This window comes from Podarcis gaigeae (genome assembly GCF_964106915.1).
Source record: "Podarcis gaigeae genome assembly, chromosome: 1".
Classification (NCBI taxonomy): domain Eukaryota; kingdom Metazoa; phylum Chordata; class Lepidosauria; order Squamata; family Lacertidae; genus Podarcis; species Podarcis gaigeae.
In genome coordinates, this window is record NC_139678.1 from 12,544,928 (window position 1) to 12,559,753 (window position 14,826).

The 14,826-nt window shown below is 49.6% G+C and overlaps 1 protein-coding gene across 12 annotated transcripts in view; it reads left to right on the forward strand.

The window, feature by feature from the left end:
* The first annotated feature begins 843 nt into the window (after window positions 1-843).
* Window positions 844-14,826, forward strand: part of CEP170B (centrosomal protein 170B) — a 92,891-nt gene continuing 78,908 nt past the window's right edge. For 6 of the 12 annotated variants that reach the window (XR_014561952.1, XR_014561953.1, XM_083730918.1 and 3 more), the window contains exons 1-2: window positions 855-1,331; window positions 7,113-7,249. Coding sequence is in view for 10 of the 12 variants with exons in the window: in XM_083730918.1 (XP_083587044.1) it covers window positions 7,145-7,249 (105 nt within the window). In the remaining 2 variants the exon portion in view is untranslated. Of the gene's footprint in view, window positions 1,332-1,461; window positions 1,677-5,363; window positions 5,504-7,112; window positions 7,250-14,826 lie in introns of those variants that run through there. The other 6 variants (XM_083730922.1, XM_083730926.1, XM_083730920.1 and 3 more) reach the window with 3 other exon arrangements.

Consider the following 14,826-nt stretch of genomic DNA (forward strand, 5'->3'; position numbering starts at 1 on the left):
GAAAAGCAAGATGAGCGCCTCAAGTCGCCTTTGACTGGACTTAACCGTCCAGAGGTCTTTTACCTTTACTTTACCAAGTGCAACACAAAGTGGTGTGTAGAATTATTAACAGGTAGAAAGGTTTGCTTACTCGGCCAAGAGACAATTCTTAGCAGTGTTCAAAGGTGAGAGCTACACCAGCCCTATTTATGATGGTGACCCACCACAACCGATGCATGTATTGGGAACCAAAAAGGCTGCTGGGTTATTCCTGCACACCCTTTCACTGACCTGGATCATCCTCCAGTTTTCTGGTGACTAGCCAAGGGGGCCGCATCCTGGTTTTCATAATAGATAGATAGATCGATAGAATGCCAACTTGACCCAATGATCGTGGGTACCCAGCCCCTTCATGGGGAATTTTGTGGGTACCCAGAGCACTGGCACCTATGATAGAAGATAGATAGATAGATAGATAGATAGATAGATAGATAGATAGATAGATAAATAGATAGAAGCCAACGACTAGGGGCTGAGGTCACCCCACCCAATAAAATATTTGGGGGGCTGGGCTCCCTCAAAGTTAATGGCCAGGCCTATTGCCATTCAAATAGTGTGGGAGTGCGGTGACATGTGGTTGATTATGCGCGGGAGGGGGGACAGAATAATATTTTATTCAAGTTGGCGCTCCTGGAAAGCAAGAAATGGCACCTCTCCGCCCCCCCCCCCCAGCTTCCCGTCTCGCCGCTTAGGGCTCAAAGCAAAAGCAAGGCGGCCGCGTGCTCCTCCTCGCCGAGCCCGCCCCCGGGGTGCTCGGCTCCGCTCCGCCCGCCCTGCCGTCGCAACCAAACTCCTCACCAGCCAAGGGAGGGAGAGGGAGAGACGGGGAAGCCGCCGCCGCCGCCACCCGCGCCAAGCCGCCGAGGGCGCACGGGCGCGCACGACGCTTGTGCCACGGAGAAGCCTCGACGGCGTCACCTGATCTAACCTGGCGGCTTGGCTGTCGGAGGAGGCAGCCCGAGAGGGAAGGGCAGGGCTGGGCTGGGAGTACCGGGAGGGGTGGAGGGAAGGGAGAGAGAGGAGGAGGAGGAGGGCGAGGGAAGCGAAGAGCCGCCTCCTGACGTCTGGAACCTGCTGTGCAAGTGAGCGCAGGCGGCGGCGGCGGCGCTCCTTGTGTCCTCCTCCCCGGGGCGAGAGAAAGGACGATCCCTCGGTGCGCGGCCATGGCAGAAGCCCAGCAGCGCCGGATCCGGAGAGGCTAGGGGAGGCTGACGGTGCGCCCTGGAGCTTGGATCGGGCGCCCGCACCTGGCGCAGCGCTGGAGGGCGGAGAGCCGGGGGCCGCCACGCCGGGTAAGGCTGCGCCGAGTCAGGGGTGGCGGTGGTGGTCGGGGCAGGCGGAGCCCACCCTCGGGGAAGGCGGGCAGGCCGGCGCGCAGGTCCGCCCCGCAGACAGGAAACAGCTGATCGCGTCTGCTGGGCTTTGGCCTGCGGCCTCCGGAGGCGCAGGGAGCACCTGGCCGCGTTGCGATGCGCCGTGCCAGCCCGGCCGGGTCAAGGGCCTGCCTGTCTGCGGGGTTGGAGAGCCGGGCATGCGGGGACTGCACAGGAGGAGGAGGAGGGAAAGGCGCGCTTCCCTCTGCTGCAGGATCGGGGCTGGGGAGAGAAGGTGGGGATGGAGAGCAGACCTCTTGGAAGGTGGTTATTATTATTATTATTATTATTATTTTGAGGGGGGTGTATAGAATTGGTGGAGCTTGGCCAGGCCCTCCCTCCCTATCTTTCTCAGACACAAAAGGAGGTGGGCTTGCTGCTGCTACTGCTGCTGCTAAGGCCAGATTTTGAATGGGAGCGGGTGCATCTATGGGGACAGAGGAGGGGGAGCATCTCAGATGGGGGAGGTGTCATTGAGAGATGGCCGCTGGTGCCGCAAGTACAGAGCCCAGCCCAGGTAAGAGAAGGGGAGGCCAAGCGAGGAGCTTGTGGGTGGATTGTGACCAAGTCCTCTCCCAAATGGGGTCCCCGGAGCCTTGGGGTGGGGTGGGGATGTCAGTGCATCCAGCGTGGCAGGTAGGAGGTTCCCTTTATCTCTCAACAGCGAGAGAGGTATATAAAAGAGCAGAAGGCCACATTGGGTAGGGACTGGCGGCGAGGGATCAATAGAGCTGGAGGTTTCCTCTTCCTCCTCCCGGATTCTGCTGCTCCCTGCTAGTTTCCTACCAAAATAAGACCCCCCCTTCCCAGGGATTCACACCGCTCGCCAGCTTGGATTCCTGCTGCAGCCCCAGACTTCTTCCTAAACAAAGAGACGAAGGGTCCCTCCAGTCGACTTATCTATCCCCAACCCCCTGGAGGTTTGAATGTTCCCCCAACCCCTCGAAATAGAGACAGATTTATCCGGCTGGCTGGCTGGCTGGCGGCTTTATTGTTGCACCTTCGGATTCTCTCCCCCCCCCCCCCGCCCCCCAATCCTTTCCTTGGGTGTGGATAGCTGCCGGCAGTCGCTTTGTAATGGTGGCGAGATCTGGGAGAAATCGCCTGGCTCAGCCAGTTGAACTGGCATCTGATGGCACCAGGCAACCAAATGCTAACCATCTTTTGGAGCTGGTTTTTCTCCCTCTTGCTTGTTATGTGTGCTGGCTTCTCTCATTCTCCTTGTAATGCTTCCCCCCCCCCACCCCAATCATGTGCTTCATTTAACCCCTTTCCTCTTCTTACCCCTTCCTCTTCCTCCTCTTCTTTTTTTAAAGCCTGCAACAAAAAGAAAACGAAAAAAAAAATCAGGTGGCTTATGGTGGGCCTGGCTTGTGTGTTTTCCTTTAAATCTTCCCCTCCTGCTGGCAAAATGTCCATAATAAGCATTAGTTGTGGCAGAATCTGCTGCTAAGGGTTAGGGCGAGCTGATTAAAGCTACAGCCGCCGAGCAAAAGAAAAATGAAAAACGTTGGGGGGGGGGGGAAGAGAGAATAGAGTTGCAGGCTTCAGTCGCTGCTCTGACTTGTGTCTGCTTTTGTGGGCCAATGGGGGCTCTTGCCCAGAGTGTTTATTCCCTTCCTCCTAGCAACAGATGCCAACATGCCCCTGCAGCTCCTAGCATGCACTGGAAGAGGGAGTGGGAAAATGCAACAGCCTCGAAAGGAGGAAAGTGTGAGGCCTGGGTTTCAGCAGTTTCCCAGGAAAGGGCTATATAGCTCAGGGGCAGTGCACCTGAAAGGGCATGCAGGAGGACCCAGGACCCACCCCTGGCATCTTCAGGTGAGGCTAGGAGAGACCCTGCCAGTCAATTTAGGCAGTGAGTTAGATGGACCAGTGGCATAAGGCAGCTTCTTAGCTTCATACTTAGCTTTCGCATAGTGCTTTGTGAATGTTCAAAGCACTTACAGTTGCATGAAAAATCCAGCATTGCAGGGGGTTGGGCTAGGTGTCCCTTCCAACTCTACATTTCTGTGAAAATGTAGTGCTAAGGCTAACCTTGCATCAGTGCAAGCATTTGTCCTTGTGCAACAGGATGGCCCCCTTCTCTCTCTCTCTCCTTTGTGCACCATAAATTTGCTCTGGTGTTTCCCTGTGATTTTGCAACAGTCTGGGGTGTGAAAGTCCTGTTCTGCAGGTGCAATAATTTAGTTCACTTCAGCCCTTGATAGGTAAAAAGGTAAAGGTAAAGGTACCCCTGCCCGTACGGGCCAGTCTTGACAGACTCTGGGGTTGTGCGCCCATCTCACTTAAGAGGCCAGGGGCCAGCGCTGTCCGGAGACACTTCCGGGTCACGTGGCCAGCGTGACATCGCTGCTCTGGCGAGCCAGAGCCGCACACGGAAACGCCGTTTACCTTCCCGCTGGTAAGCGGTCCCTATTTATCTACTTGCACCTGGGGGTGCTTTCGAACTGCTAGGTTGGCAGGCGCTGGGACCGAGCAGCGGGAGCGCACCCCGCCGCAGGGATTCGAACCGCCGACCTTTCGATCGGCAAGTCCTAGGCGCTGAGGCTTTAACCCACAGCGCCACCTGCGTCCCCCCCTTGATAGGTAGTGTCTTGTAAATCCACCTAACAGGAGGGGACGTTAGCAGATAGATCTCCTTAAGACAGCAATAGCTGGATAGCCTATGAACAAGAGTACTTATTCAAAAGTGTACTTATTTCAGTCATCAGACATTGCATGGTATGCGGATGGAGGCATGGGAGGGGAGCTGCTTTGAATTAAGTGAGGCGCAAAGGGAGCAAATTTACAAGTGAAATCTTCCATGCTGGAGAACCTTCCTTCCTCTATCAGCTCAGTGGTGAGGCAGCCTTTTCCCTTGATATGTTAAATTTCCTGCCCCAACTCTTACAGGGGGGATTTATAAAAACTAGGAAGTTGGAACATAATAGCCTTGACACTTATTTCCCCGCCCCCCACTTTCACAGCAGCCTAACACACAGAAACATCTATTTATTACCTTTTGAAATAAGCATCACCCGTCAATTGCTTTGGACGTCTTGCACATAAAATATATGTTTGCTTTTCCCTGACCCATAAGATTGGACCAGATGTCTGTCTTTCATCTCTGTTTTTATGACGCTTTAGAAATTGATTTTGTATGTTTGGCGTTTTGTGTGTACTTAGAGGTTTTGAATATTCCGCAGTTTGTAAGTGCTTTGAAATAAACAAATGGGGTTTATTTTAAGCCTTGAACTCTGCACCCCAAGTGCAGTACATAGGGTCTCTCTTCCCCCAGTCATAGAATCTGAAGGGACCACGGGGATCATCTAGTCCAACCCTCTGCAATGCAGGAATCTTTTGCCCAACATGGAGATTAAGAGGAGTCTCATGCTCTACCAGCTGAGCCATCATTTATAAGCTGGAACATTGGAAGCTGATTTATAGTGAGTCAGAACACTGGTCCACACTGGTCCCACACTGTCACCAGCTCTCTGGGGTTTCCTACCTGGAGATGCCAGGGTTTGAACCTTCAACCTTCCGGATGCAAAGCAGATGCTCAACCACTGAGCCACGGCCTTTCCCCAGGCCATAGGTTAGGCTAAGAGCTAGTGACAACTCCAGGTCACCTAATGAGCTCCATGACTGAGTGGGGGTTTGAGCCCAGCTCCCTCCAGTCAGTCCAACAGTCTTCACCAAGAATGAGATGGGTTGGCCCTCCAGAGATCAGACTACAGCTCCCATAACCCCTACCTGTTGGCTGTGCTGGCTGGGGCTGGTAGGACTTGCAGCCCAACAACAGCACCTGGAGATTACAGGTGCTCCATCCTTGCTCTAACCACAGGTGTAGAGATAAGGAGTGGGAAGAGTGCTGAATTCCTGTGTGTCAGTCTGCTGTTAAAGGTGTAGGATCAGGTTATAGGTCAAAACTTGAAACGCCTCTCTGTACTTTGGTCTTCCCTAGAGCATCAGGTGGGCCTTCCAGGTGAGGCACAGGTGGTAACCAGGAAGGAAGGCACTCAACTCTAATCTATCCCAGACATAGACTGGCTTGTTCCGTATGACCTGCTCTGCCTGTTTCCGTGTGTGGATGTTGTGCGTGGAATTCTGTGAGCATTCTGTGTTTTCCTGCCTCTCTCCTTTTGTGTGGAGCTTCTTGAATGCTTTGCACATGTAAATCCTCCTAGCACTGAAAGTTTGGCGTGACCAAGAGAAAAGCTGCTTTAAAAAAAGTCTATAAGGCAGAGGTTTTCAACCTTTTTGAGTCCATGGCTCCCTTGACTAACTATATTTTTTCTGTGGTACCCCTGCAGGGCTCAGGAGCCCAGTTATGTCGTTCCTTGCCTGTGGAGTCAGCAGCCCCTCGCCCCTTTTTGAACACCCTCACTTGGGGAGTGTTCCCTCGGCCTCCTCTCTTCTCCTTGGGAGTCCTCTGGGCAGCCAGAACTGCTGCCCCTGGTCTCTGACCTGCTCCCCCTGCCCCAAAGAGAGGTGCCTCCTCAAATTCCCCACAGGGGCCTGGGAAGGTACCATTCGCCTGCAGAGCTTGTAGCCAGGGCTGATGCAACAAACAGCTGTGCAAGCCTTTGGGAGGCAGAGACATGAGAGGGCATCAGAGGAGGGAGGGAAGGAAAGAGGACAGAGGCCAGCGTTGCCCGTGGCACCCCTGACCATCATTCAAGGCACACTGGTTGAAAACTACTGCTATAAGGTATTCGAGACCCAAGCTCAAGTGCTTTAAGCATGATTCCAGGCTTGGGCTCATACCGAATCTCCTGGGCTTTTGAGATTGTCATCAGAAGCCCTTTTTCATGTGTCACCTCTGAGGATGGTGATGAAAGAAGGCGCCATTTCTGCCCACCCCTGATACTCTCCTTGGAGAGGCCCTCCTGGTGCCAACCTTGCCATGTTTCAACGCCAGGCAAAGTCTGTTTTTGTTTTCCTCAGCAATTGGACATCACCAGTGAGTGGATCTTTTTGTTCTGTGTTTTTCCAGGAGTTTTTGTTGTGGGAAGTGGTTTATAAATTCAGCAAACCTTTGCTTGTCTTCCTGGTTGGCTTTGGGTCGATATTTTCTCCATTTCCCTTTTATAATAACTCTGTGAACTACCAGCTGGGAGGCTCCCTGGCTCAGTGGTAGAACATTTGCTTTGCCCACAGAAAGTCCCAGGTTCCTTCTCGAGCATTTCCAGGTTGGGAAACTCCCTGGTCTGAAACCCTGGAGAGCTGGTTTTGGTCAGCAAAGAATGGGGCTGGGGAACATCTGGACCTCCAAACGACAGCTCTGCACACCTGCACCTGGGGGACCAGAAGTGGGCAAAGGGTGCATTAGGATCTGTACTGTTGGTGCATCTCTGGGTGATTTTGAAGTAGATCCGCAGGGATTTCTGACTCCCAGTTATTTAACAATGGCAATATCAAAATATCTAACCAGGAGCGGGTTTTTGTGACTGTGAGCTCGGTTCAGTTTTGGTACCCAGAACAAATTCCTGGGCTCAGGATGCTTTAATCCTAAATGCATGCTGTTAGCTCCGACTCCAGTTGATAGATATTTGCGTATTAGTAAAAAGCAAAGTAGATCTTGAAATCTGCCCTCATATGCTGTGGTAAAGGAATTAGTGGTCATGCTTGTTGTGCTCCTAACAGTTGACATGGTTTGTTTGCCTTTGTTGGTCCACATTTTTTTTTCTGGAACTTTTTTTTCTCTCTCTCATCTAGGATGGTGAAAAGTTGAAGTGCCAAACACCAAAATGAGTGTGACGTCATGGTTTCTGGTGAGCAGTGCAGGCATTCGCCACCGGCTCCCTCGGGAGATGATCTTTGTTGGCAGAGAAGACTGTGAGCTGATGCTCCAGGTAAGTGATTATGCCTCCGTTCTCATAATTAGCACAACTTGGGTTTCATCTCTGAAAAAGAGCAAGGACACACCCACACTCACACCCACCCCTTGTACATTTAGAACACTTGTAGTACACAATTTTTAACAGTTGTGGAGATCTCAGGAACTTAGTTTGCTAAGAGTCCTGACTTTACTGTTGAAGTAGTGTGAGTGCTTCAAATACGGATTTTTCTTGAGACATACATACATACATACATACATACATATATGTAATGGTTGTTAGGGGTTACTTGTGCGTAACCTTACTTCAGTTCAGTTAGCTTGCTTGCCCCAACCATGCCCAGGGTTGGAGCTCGCCCTCCGTGACCTGTTACAGATAGGTAGCCGTGTTGGTCTGCCATAGTCAAAACAAAAAAAAATTCCTTCCAGTAGCACCTTAAAGACCAACTAAGTCAGTTCTTGGTATGAGCTTTCGTGTGCATGCACACTTCATGCACACGAAAGCTCATACCAAGAACTGACTTAGTTGGTCTTTAAGGTGCTACTGGAAAGAATTTTTTTTTTTTTTTCCTCCGTGACCTGTTAGTCACTTGCAGAATCCGAGAGTGGGTGTCTCTTGAACCTCTTCCAGCATAAAAGCTGTTTGACCCCGAGTCTCCTCCTATGTTCTCTGCGCGGAACGCGTCTGCGCAAGTAAGGGGAAGGCAGGGGCGTCCCAGCACTCTCTCCACTAGTTTCGGGGGAAGGGTCTTGGAGCCCTGTCACCAATTCTTCCATCTCCCTCTCTTCTCTATGGGTGTTACGTTGAAATCCTTCCCCCCTGCTCGTCCCCTCTCTGGCATCGCTGGGTGGCCCTGCCTCCGTCTCTCGTTCTGATGGCAGTTCCCTGACAATATAGATATGTGTGTGTGTGTGTGTGTGTGTGAGAGAGAGAGAGAGAGAGAGAGAGAGAGAGAGAGAGAGCTGGAGATTTATAAATTTTCTTACAAAATAAATGATTAAACATTATCCCCGTATTTCAGTAAGGGGTAAATAGTAAGACTGATGGACTAGGAATATGCCTGAGGCACCTTAGTAAAACTCATGAGTTAGATTAGCGAAAGGTAGATTAGGATTTATGGGTAGATCTCTGGGCAACCAGAAGTAGATCGGTTCTTCTTATGAATATTTCAGTTCTGTATTTGTTTAAATCACTGGTTCTTTATCCTTTTTCATACCCTGCCCCTGGGCTCTGTTGGAGGAAGGCTGATTCATAAATACAATAATTAATAAATTAGGATAAATAATGCTGAGCACCAGGAAGAACCAACTAGATCAGGCCGATGGCATATCATCCAATTCTCATGTGGCCAACCAGGTGCTATATAAAGGTAAAGGGACCCCTGACCATTAGGTCCAGTCGTGACCGACTCTGGGGTTGCAGTGCTCATCTCGCTCTATAGGCCGAGGGAGCCGGCGTACAGCTTCCGGGTCATGTGGCCAGCATGACTAAGCTGCTTCTGGCAAACCAGAGCAAGGAAACGCTGTTTACCTTCCAGCCGAAGCGGTACCTATTTATCTACTTGCACTTTGACGTGCTTTCGAACTGCTAGGTTGGCAGGAGCAGGGACTGAGCAACGGGAACACACCCCATCGCGGGGATTTGAACCGCCGACCTTCTGATCGGCAAGTCCTAGGCTCTGTGGTTTAACCCAAAGCGCACCTGCGTCCCTAGGTGCCTATATAAGAAGCTCAAAATAAAGGAAGCTGCGGGGAAGGCAGAGAGTGTAACCAGACGGATTTTTGTGCAGCAGGACTGGGGCTGGGCGATAGCTGGTTTTCAGCATCTCGATATATCACCAGCTAAACACAGCTGTATACTGACCCTTGGGGTGCCTTCTAATTATTTTCCCAGTGATCAAAACTGCTAGCAAGAAAACCTTGGGGGAAACCTTGTGTGAATCAGCAGTGAAACAGTACAGAAATCGTGATTTCTGGCGTGATGTGGTGGTTTGAGTGTTGCACTTGGAATGGGGGCAGCCAAGTTCAAATCCCCTCTCAGATGCTCAGCTTATTATGTGATGTTGGGCTGCTTGCTGTCATTCAGCCCAATGTACCCCATAGGTTTGTTAGGATAAATTCTCTCTGTGTGTTGAAGAAGGGCCTTTGATGAGCTCCTTTGGAAGACGGGACAGTATAAGAATGAATGGATTAACACCATTCAGTCGATTCAGCACTTCTTCATTCATCTTTATAGCTGTTCCATTCATCCAAGCAAGCATCCCAACCTGCATATGTAGCTATATAAAAAAAGTATTTGCAAGTGGGTGCTCAGCATCGTTCCTCCGCACACATTCTGTACTTAACCTTTGTTTGCTTTGATTTCACCCATGAATTTAGATAGGTCGCTGGGGGCAATATGGAGCTGGGCGAAGGTGGTAGTCTTGAAGCTTGGGTATTTAAATAAATTTTGCTGTTGGGGGAAAAAAGCTTAATCTTTCAGGAAACCTTCTGTGCCTACTTTACGGCTTGGAAATACTTAAAATATTTGTGAGGATTAAGAAGCATGTATTGCTGAATTTCAGGTTGTGATTAGAATATTTAGAGGAAAACTGAGCATGCATTTACTCTTTTCCTGGGGGAGGGGAGTTAAGTTAGGTGCTTAGCGCCTGTTGCAGGCTGAATTCTGCCACTCTTTGTGTGCCCGAAATGCAGTGGGGTGTCTGCTTTGAGTGTTGTATTTAGATCTGGAAATGCTCCCAGACTTGCAGAGATCGCACATGTCCACTCAGTGTTCCGGGCTTGTGTGCTTGCACCAAAAGATCAAGTCGTGGGTGCCAGAAGTTCTGTGGAGGGGATAGGCAGGTCTCCCTCAAATTGTCTGTAGGTGCAGTAGGCGGCAACCCTAAACAGGCTTACTAGGGAGTAAGCCTCATTGAAACAAATGGAACTGCACAGGACTGGAGCTGCATGTCTTGCATTTATTAGGGATCCAGTTAACAAGAGTATAATGACGGCCAAAATGTGTGTGTGTAAAGTTTGTATGCTACAAGAGGAATTGAAGGTTAGATGCATGTTAGAAGCCGCTTAACAAATGGGTTGTTTTATGTCCTGCGTCTGTTTTTGTGTTTTCATTTTGCAAATTTGTTTTAATGGCTATTTGGATTTTGAAATTGGCGAGGTGCCTTGGAGATTTTGCTGTTGTTCCAAAGGCAGGATAGGAATATTTTGATGTATTCGAGTAAGGACTTTATACTGTGTCCTCATACTTTGTCCATCTAGGTTAGTTTGTCTGCACTGACTGGCAGCGGCTCTCCAGAGTTCCAGGCAAGGAATATTTCCCAGCCCTACCTGGCGAAACTGAACCTGGCACCTTTTGCATAGAATGCTAAGCAGAAGCTCTTCCCCCGGAGATTAAAGATTAAAAGATTCCAAAGATTAAAATTACCCAAATGCACTAGGATGCTTTGATGCCACCTGTGCTGCAGCTGACAGGTGTGGAGCATTCCAAGATCATTGGTTAGGGCAGGGTTTCCCAAACTTGGGTCTTCAGCTGTTTTTGGACTACAACTCCCATCATCCTTAGTTAACAGGACCAGTGATCAGGTATGATAGGAATTGTAGTATGAAAACAGCTGGAGACCCAAGGTTGGGAAACCCTGGGTTAGGGTGTCAGACTGGAAGGTAAAGGTAAAGGGACCCTTGACCATTAGGTCCAGTCGTGACCAACTTTGGGGTTGCGGCACTCATCTCACTTTACTGGCCGAGGGAGCCAGCGTACAGCTTCCGGGTCATGTGGCCAGCATGACTAAGCCGCTTCTGGCGAACCAGAGCAGCGCACGGAAACGCCATTTACATTCCTGCCAGAGCGGTACCTATTTATCTACTTGCACTTTGACGTGCTTTTGAACTGCTAGGTTGGCAGGAGCAGGGACCGAGCAACGGAAGCTCACCCCGTCGCGGGGATTCGAACCGCCGACCTTCTGATCGGCAAGTCCTAGGCTCTGTAGTTTAACCCAAAGCACCACCCGTGTCCCTCGGCCATGGTGCGCGTTGAGTGACCTTGGGGCAGTCACTGCCTCTCAGCCTAACCAACCTCTCAGGGTTGTTGTGGAGGATTAAATGAGGAGGTGGAAGGCAAACCGTGTGAACCACCTTGAACTCCTTGGAGTAAAAGGTGGGATAGAAATGACATGGCATGAAATGAATAAATTAATAAAATTGCCCCCAAAGCCCTTATCCTATCCGTGAGCCATGATTGACGGCACGAAGGGGGGGAAAGGAGTGATATAAGTTGGACTTTTTGCAGTGGGCAACCTGTTGACTGATAGAGAAATATGTCTGCATATATGTATATTTTTTTGAGCATGAGGGAACTGTGTGCCCCCCCACTTTTCATCCAGAAAAATGACCTGTGCCATTGTACGTAAAAAAAATTATTTATTTCAAATTATTACCTGTCATTCTCGCTCTAAAGTTTCAAGGCAGGTTGCAGCAATTTGAGAAGCTACATCCACCTCCTTGCTTTGCTTCCTTGTTTATGTTTGGAATAGCGCATACCATGCAATTAATTGCCCAATGAAATATAGATAACTTACCCTTTAAGCAGTAGATTTGGAGGGGATGCAATTCATCAAATGCCACATCCATTTCTCAATGACTGCAGCGCCTTCTTGAGAAGCGCCAGCTGGCTTGAAATGATAGCTTTGTATTTGCTTTTATATATTTTGTCAAGTGTTAGTGCTCTGACAGCACAGTCCTAACCAGGCCTACTCAGAAGTAAGTCCCCAGTTGAAGGACCGTGGAGCATGTGAAAGACATCTCCCTGTGACCTTTGAGAACCAGGACTCAATACTGAGGGATCCTGGCCTGGAGGACAAATAGTATTTCCTGGTCTAAGGCAGCTCCTTCCGTTTCTATGAATTGCACAAGAAACCAAGGCTACGAGTCAGTGTAAAATCATATTCATTCATGTCAGCACGTTCCCCTCAGCTTCTCCTTCAGGAAACATCGTAGGGTTTTGACACCCACTGTCCATAATGCACACTTTCTGCCTTCAAGGTGTAGTTTTTTCAGCTGATAGTAGCTTTCTTTTGATGGTGAAGATAACTCACGACAATTACAGAAGGGTGTAAAATGTGTGTAGAGAAAGAGGACAGAGGGGCGTTCCTCTCCCTCTCTCGTAATTCTACAGCTCTCAGCCGTCCGGTGAAACTGAATGGCGGGAGGTTCAGAACAACAAACTCCTGTGTTGCAAACTTGACGCAACAAGCAATACAATTAACACGAAGACCAGTATACTAGATACAATGCGTACATTTGTAAATTCTCTAATATATTTGAAATAAATGAACACACGTCTGTCAATCTTTGAAAGTCCATAGAAGTATAAGTAGTCTATGGTTGAAACAAAATAATAGATGCTATCCTGTGGGCTAAACGGTAAAACTTTTTTTAGGCGTTCATGGTGCTGAAGTAGTAAGTGAATAACAACGTAGGACAGTGATCCCGGATAATCTGACTGTTTCGCTGGAACCTTCTTCAGCACAAGCATTAGAAAAATGCACATGGAGCAGTAGTCATGAGGATATTTACAAGTGTACACATTGTGTTTTTGTTGTACTAAATCATGTATATCATGCAATAAGAATTGCAGTGCTATCTAGTATACTGGTCTTCGTGTCGCTCGTATTGTTTGTTGTGGCGGGAGGTTCAGGACAGGTGAGGAACGGCTTCTTCACACAGCGCATAGTTAAACTGTGGAGTTTGCTACCACCATAGGCACCAACTTATAGGTCACCCCTTGCCTGCAGAGCTGGCAGCCCCTCACCCCTTTTCGAACACCCTCCCTTGGGAGTCATCTGAGCTGCACCCCCCTTCCCCCAAAGAGAGGTGCCTTCTCACACTGCCCCACAGGGGCCTGGGAAGCACCCCCCAGCCAGCCCCACAGGACCATTCACCTGGGGAGCTTGTAGCCAGGGCTGCTGCAACAAACAGCTGTGCAAGCCTTTGGGTGGCAGAGATGTGAGAGGGCATCAGAGGAGGGAGGGAAGGAAAGAGGGACAGAGGCCAGCGTTGCCCGCGGTGCCCCTGACCATCATTCAAGGCAGTCCAGGGTGGCACGGCACACTGGTTGAAAACCACTGTCAAAGCGGTTGACAACACATTAAAACATCAAATAGAACAGTCCAGAATAAAACAAATTCAAACTTCAAGGAAAATAATTCAGATCCTCCTCTTGGTGACTTTTGTTTTCCCCAGTTGCCAGCCTGGCATCCAGAGATCTCCACTTGGTCGCAGTTGGACCTGTGCCTGTCACAAAACGTGCCTGGCACCTAGCTAATTTCTAATGCTGGCCAAATCGGGGCCTGGAGGGACACAGTTGGCACCTACACCTGTGCTTCCCTGCCCCATGCCACTGTAGCAGCATGCTGGATGAGACAGATAGCTAGGCTACAGGGCAGACAGTGCCCCATAATGGTCCTGTATCCATGAAGGAGCGTCTCCACCCCCATCGTTCTGCCCGGAACTGAGATCCAGCTCCGAGGGCCTTCTGGCGGTTCCCCCGCTGCGAGAAGTGAGGTTACGGGGAACCAGGCAGAGGGCCTTTTCGGTAGTGGCACCTTCCCTGTGGAACGCCCTCCCAGCAGATGTCAGGGCAATAAACGACTATTTTACTTTTAAAAGACACCTGAAGGTGGCCCTGTTTAGGGAAGTTTTTAATGTCTGGCGCTGTATTGTTTTTGATATTTGGTTGGAAGCCGCCCAGAGTGGCTGGGGAGACCCAGTCAGATGGGCGGGGTATAAATAATAAGCTATTATTATTATTACTATTGAAAGGAGCTCTCCATCACTTAACGACTTCTGTCGGAGGCATTGTGGCTCCAAATACCAGTTTCTGGGAATTGCAAGTGGAGAGAGTGCGGTTGTGTCTACCTTGCAGGCTTTTCACAGGCACCTCCTTGGCTGTTGTGAGAACAGGATCCTGGCAGACCAGATGGGCCATTGGCCTGATCCAGCAGGCACTTCTTATGTTCCTGTATTCAGGGCTCTTGCATTCCTAACAAACCTTCCTTGCATCCTTTTTTCCCCATCCTGCCAGTTTGCAGGGTGGTGGCCTTGGTCCTGCTTCTGGGTCGCGGCAGGGAAATAGAAACACTTGCTCAGCACCTGCGAAGCTTTAATTGCACATTCAAGGAGTGCCCTATTAGAAGAAAACATGCACGGCGGCTTTGACTAACTTCCTGTTTCTGTCCATTTATTTAGAGAGGGTCGGCAGGGTGCAGATTGTGTCAATGTTTACCCTGCGCAAATTAGAAGCTGCAAGTTCTCATGTTAGGAATTTATACAAAGTCCTTTGTGTGCATCGAGGGGGCTGCTATGTGCTGTGAAGTGTGAAGTCCCACTAAAACACACAATTAAGTAACATGGCTCTGCTTTTTGACATTTGTTTTGTTTTGGTGTAGCCTTGTTCTTAGACAGATGCAGATGAGGTGTTAAAACTGTGGACTAGGGATGTTGTCAACGGGAGCAGAAATTACCTGTTCTCTCTTGTTTGCCCTTTGTCCAGAATGGATCCAGCGAATATGATTGGCATTTGCTGCTGTTGTTTTC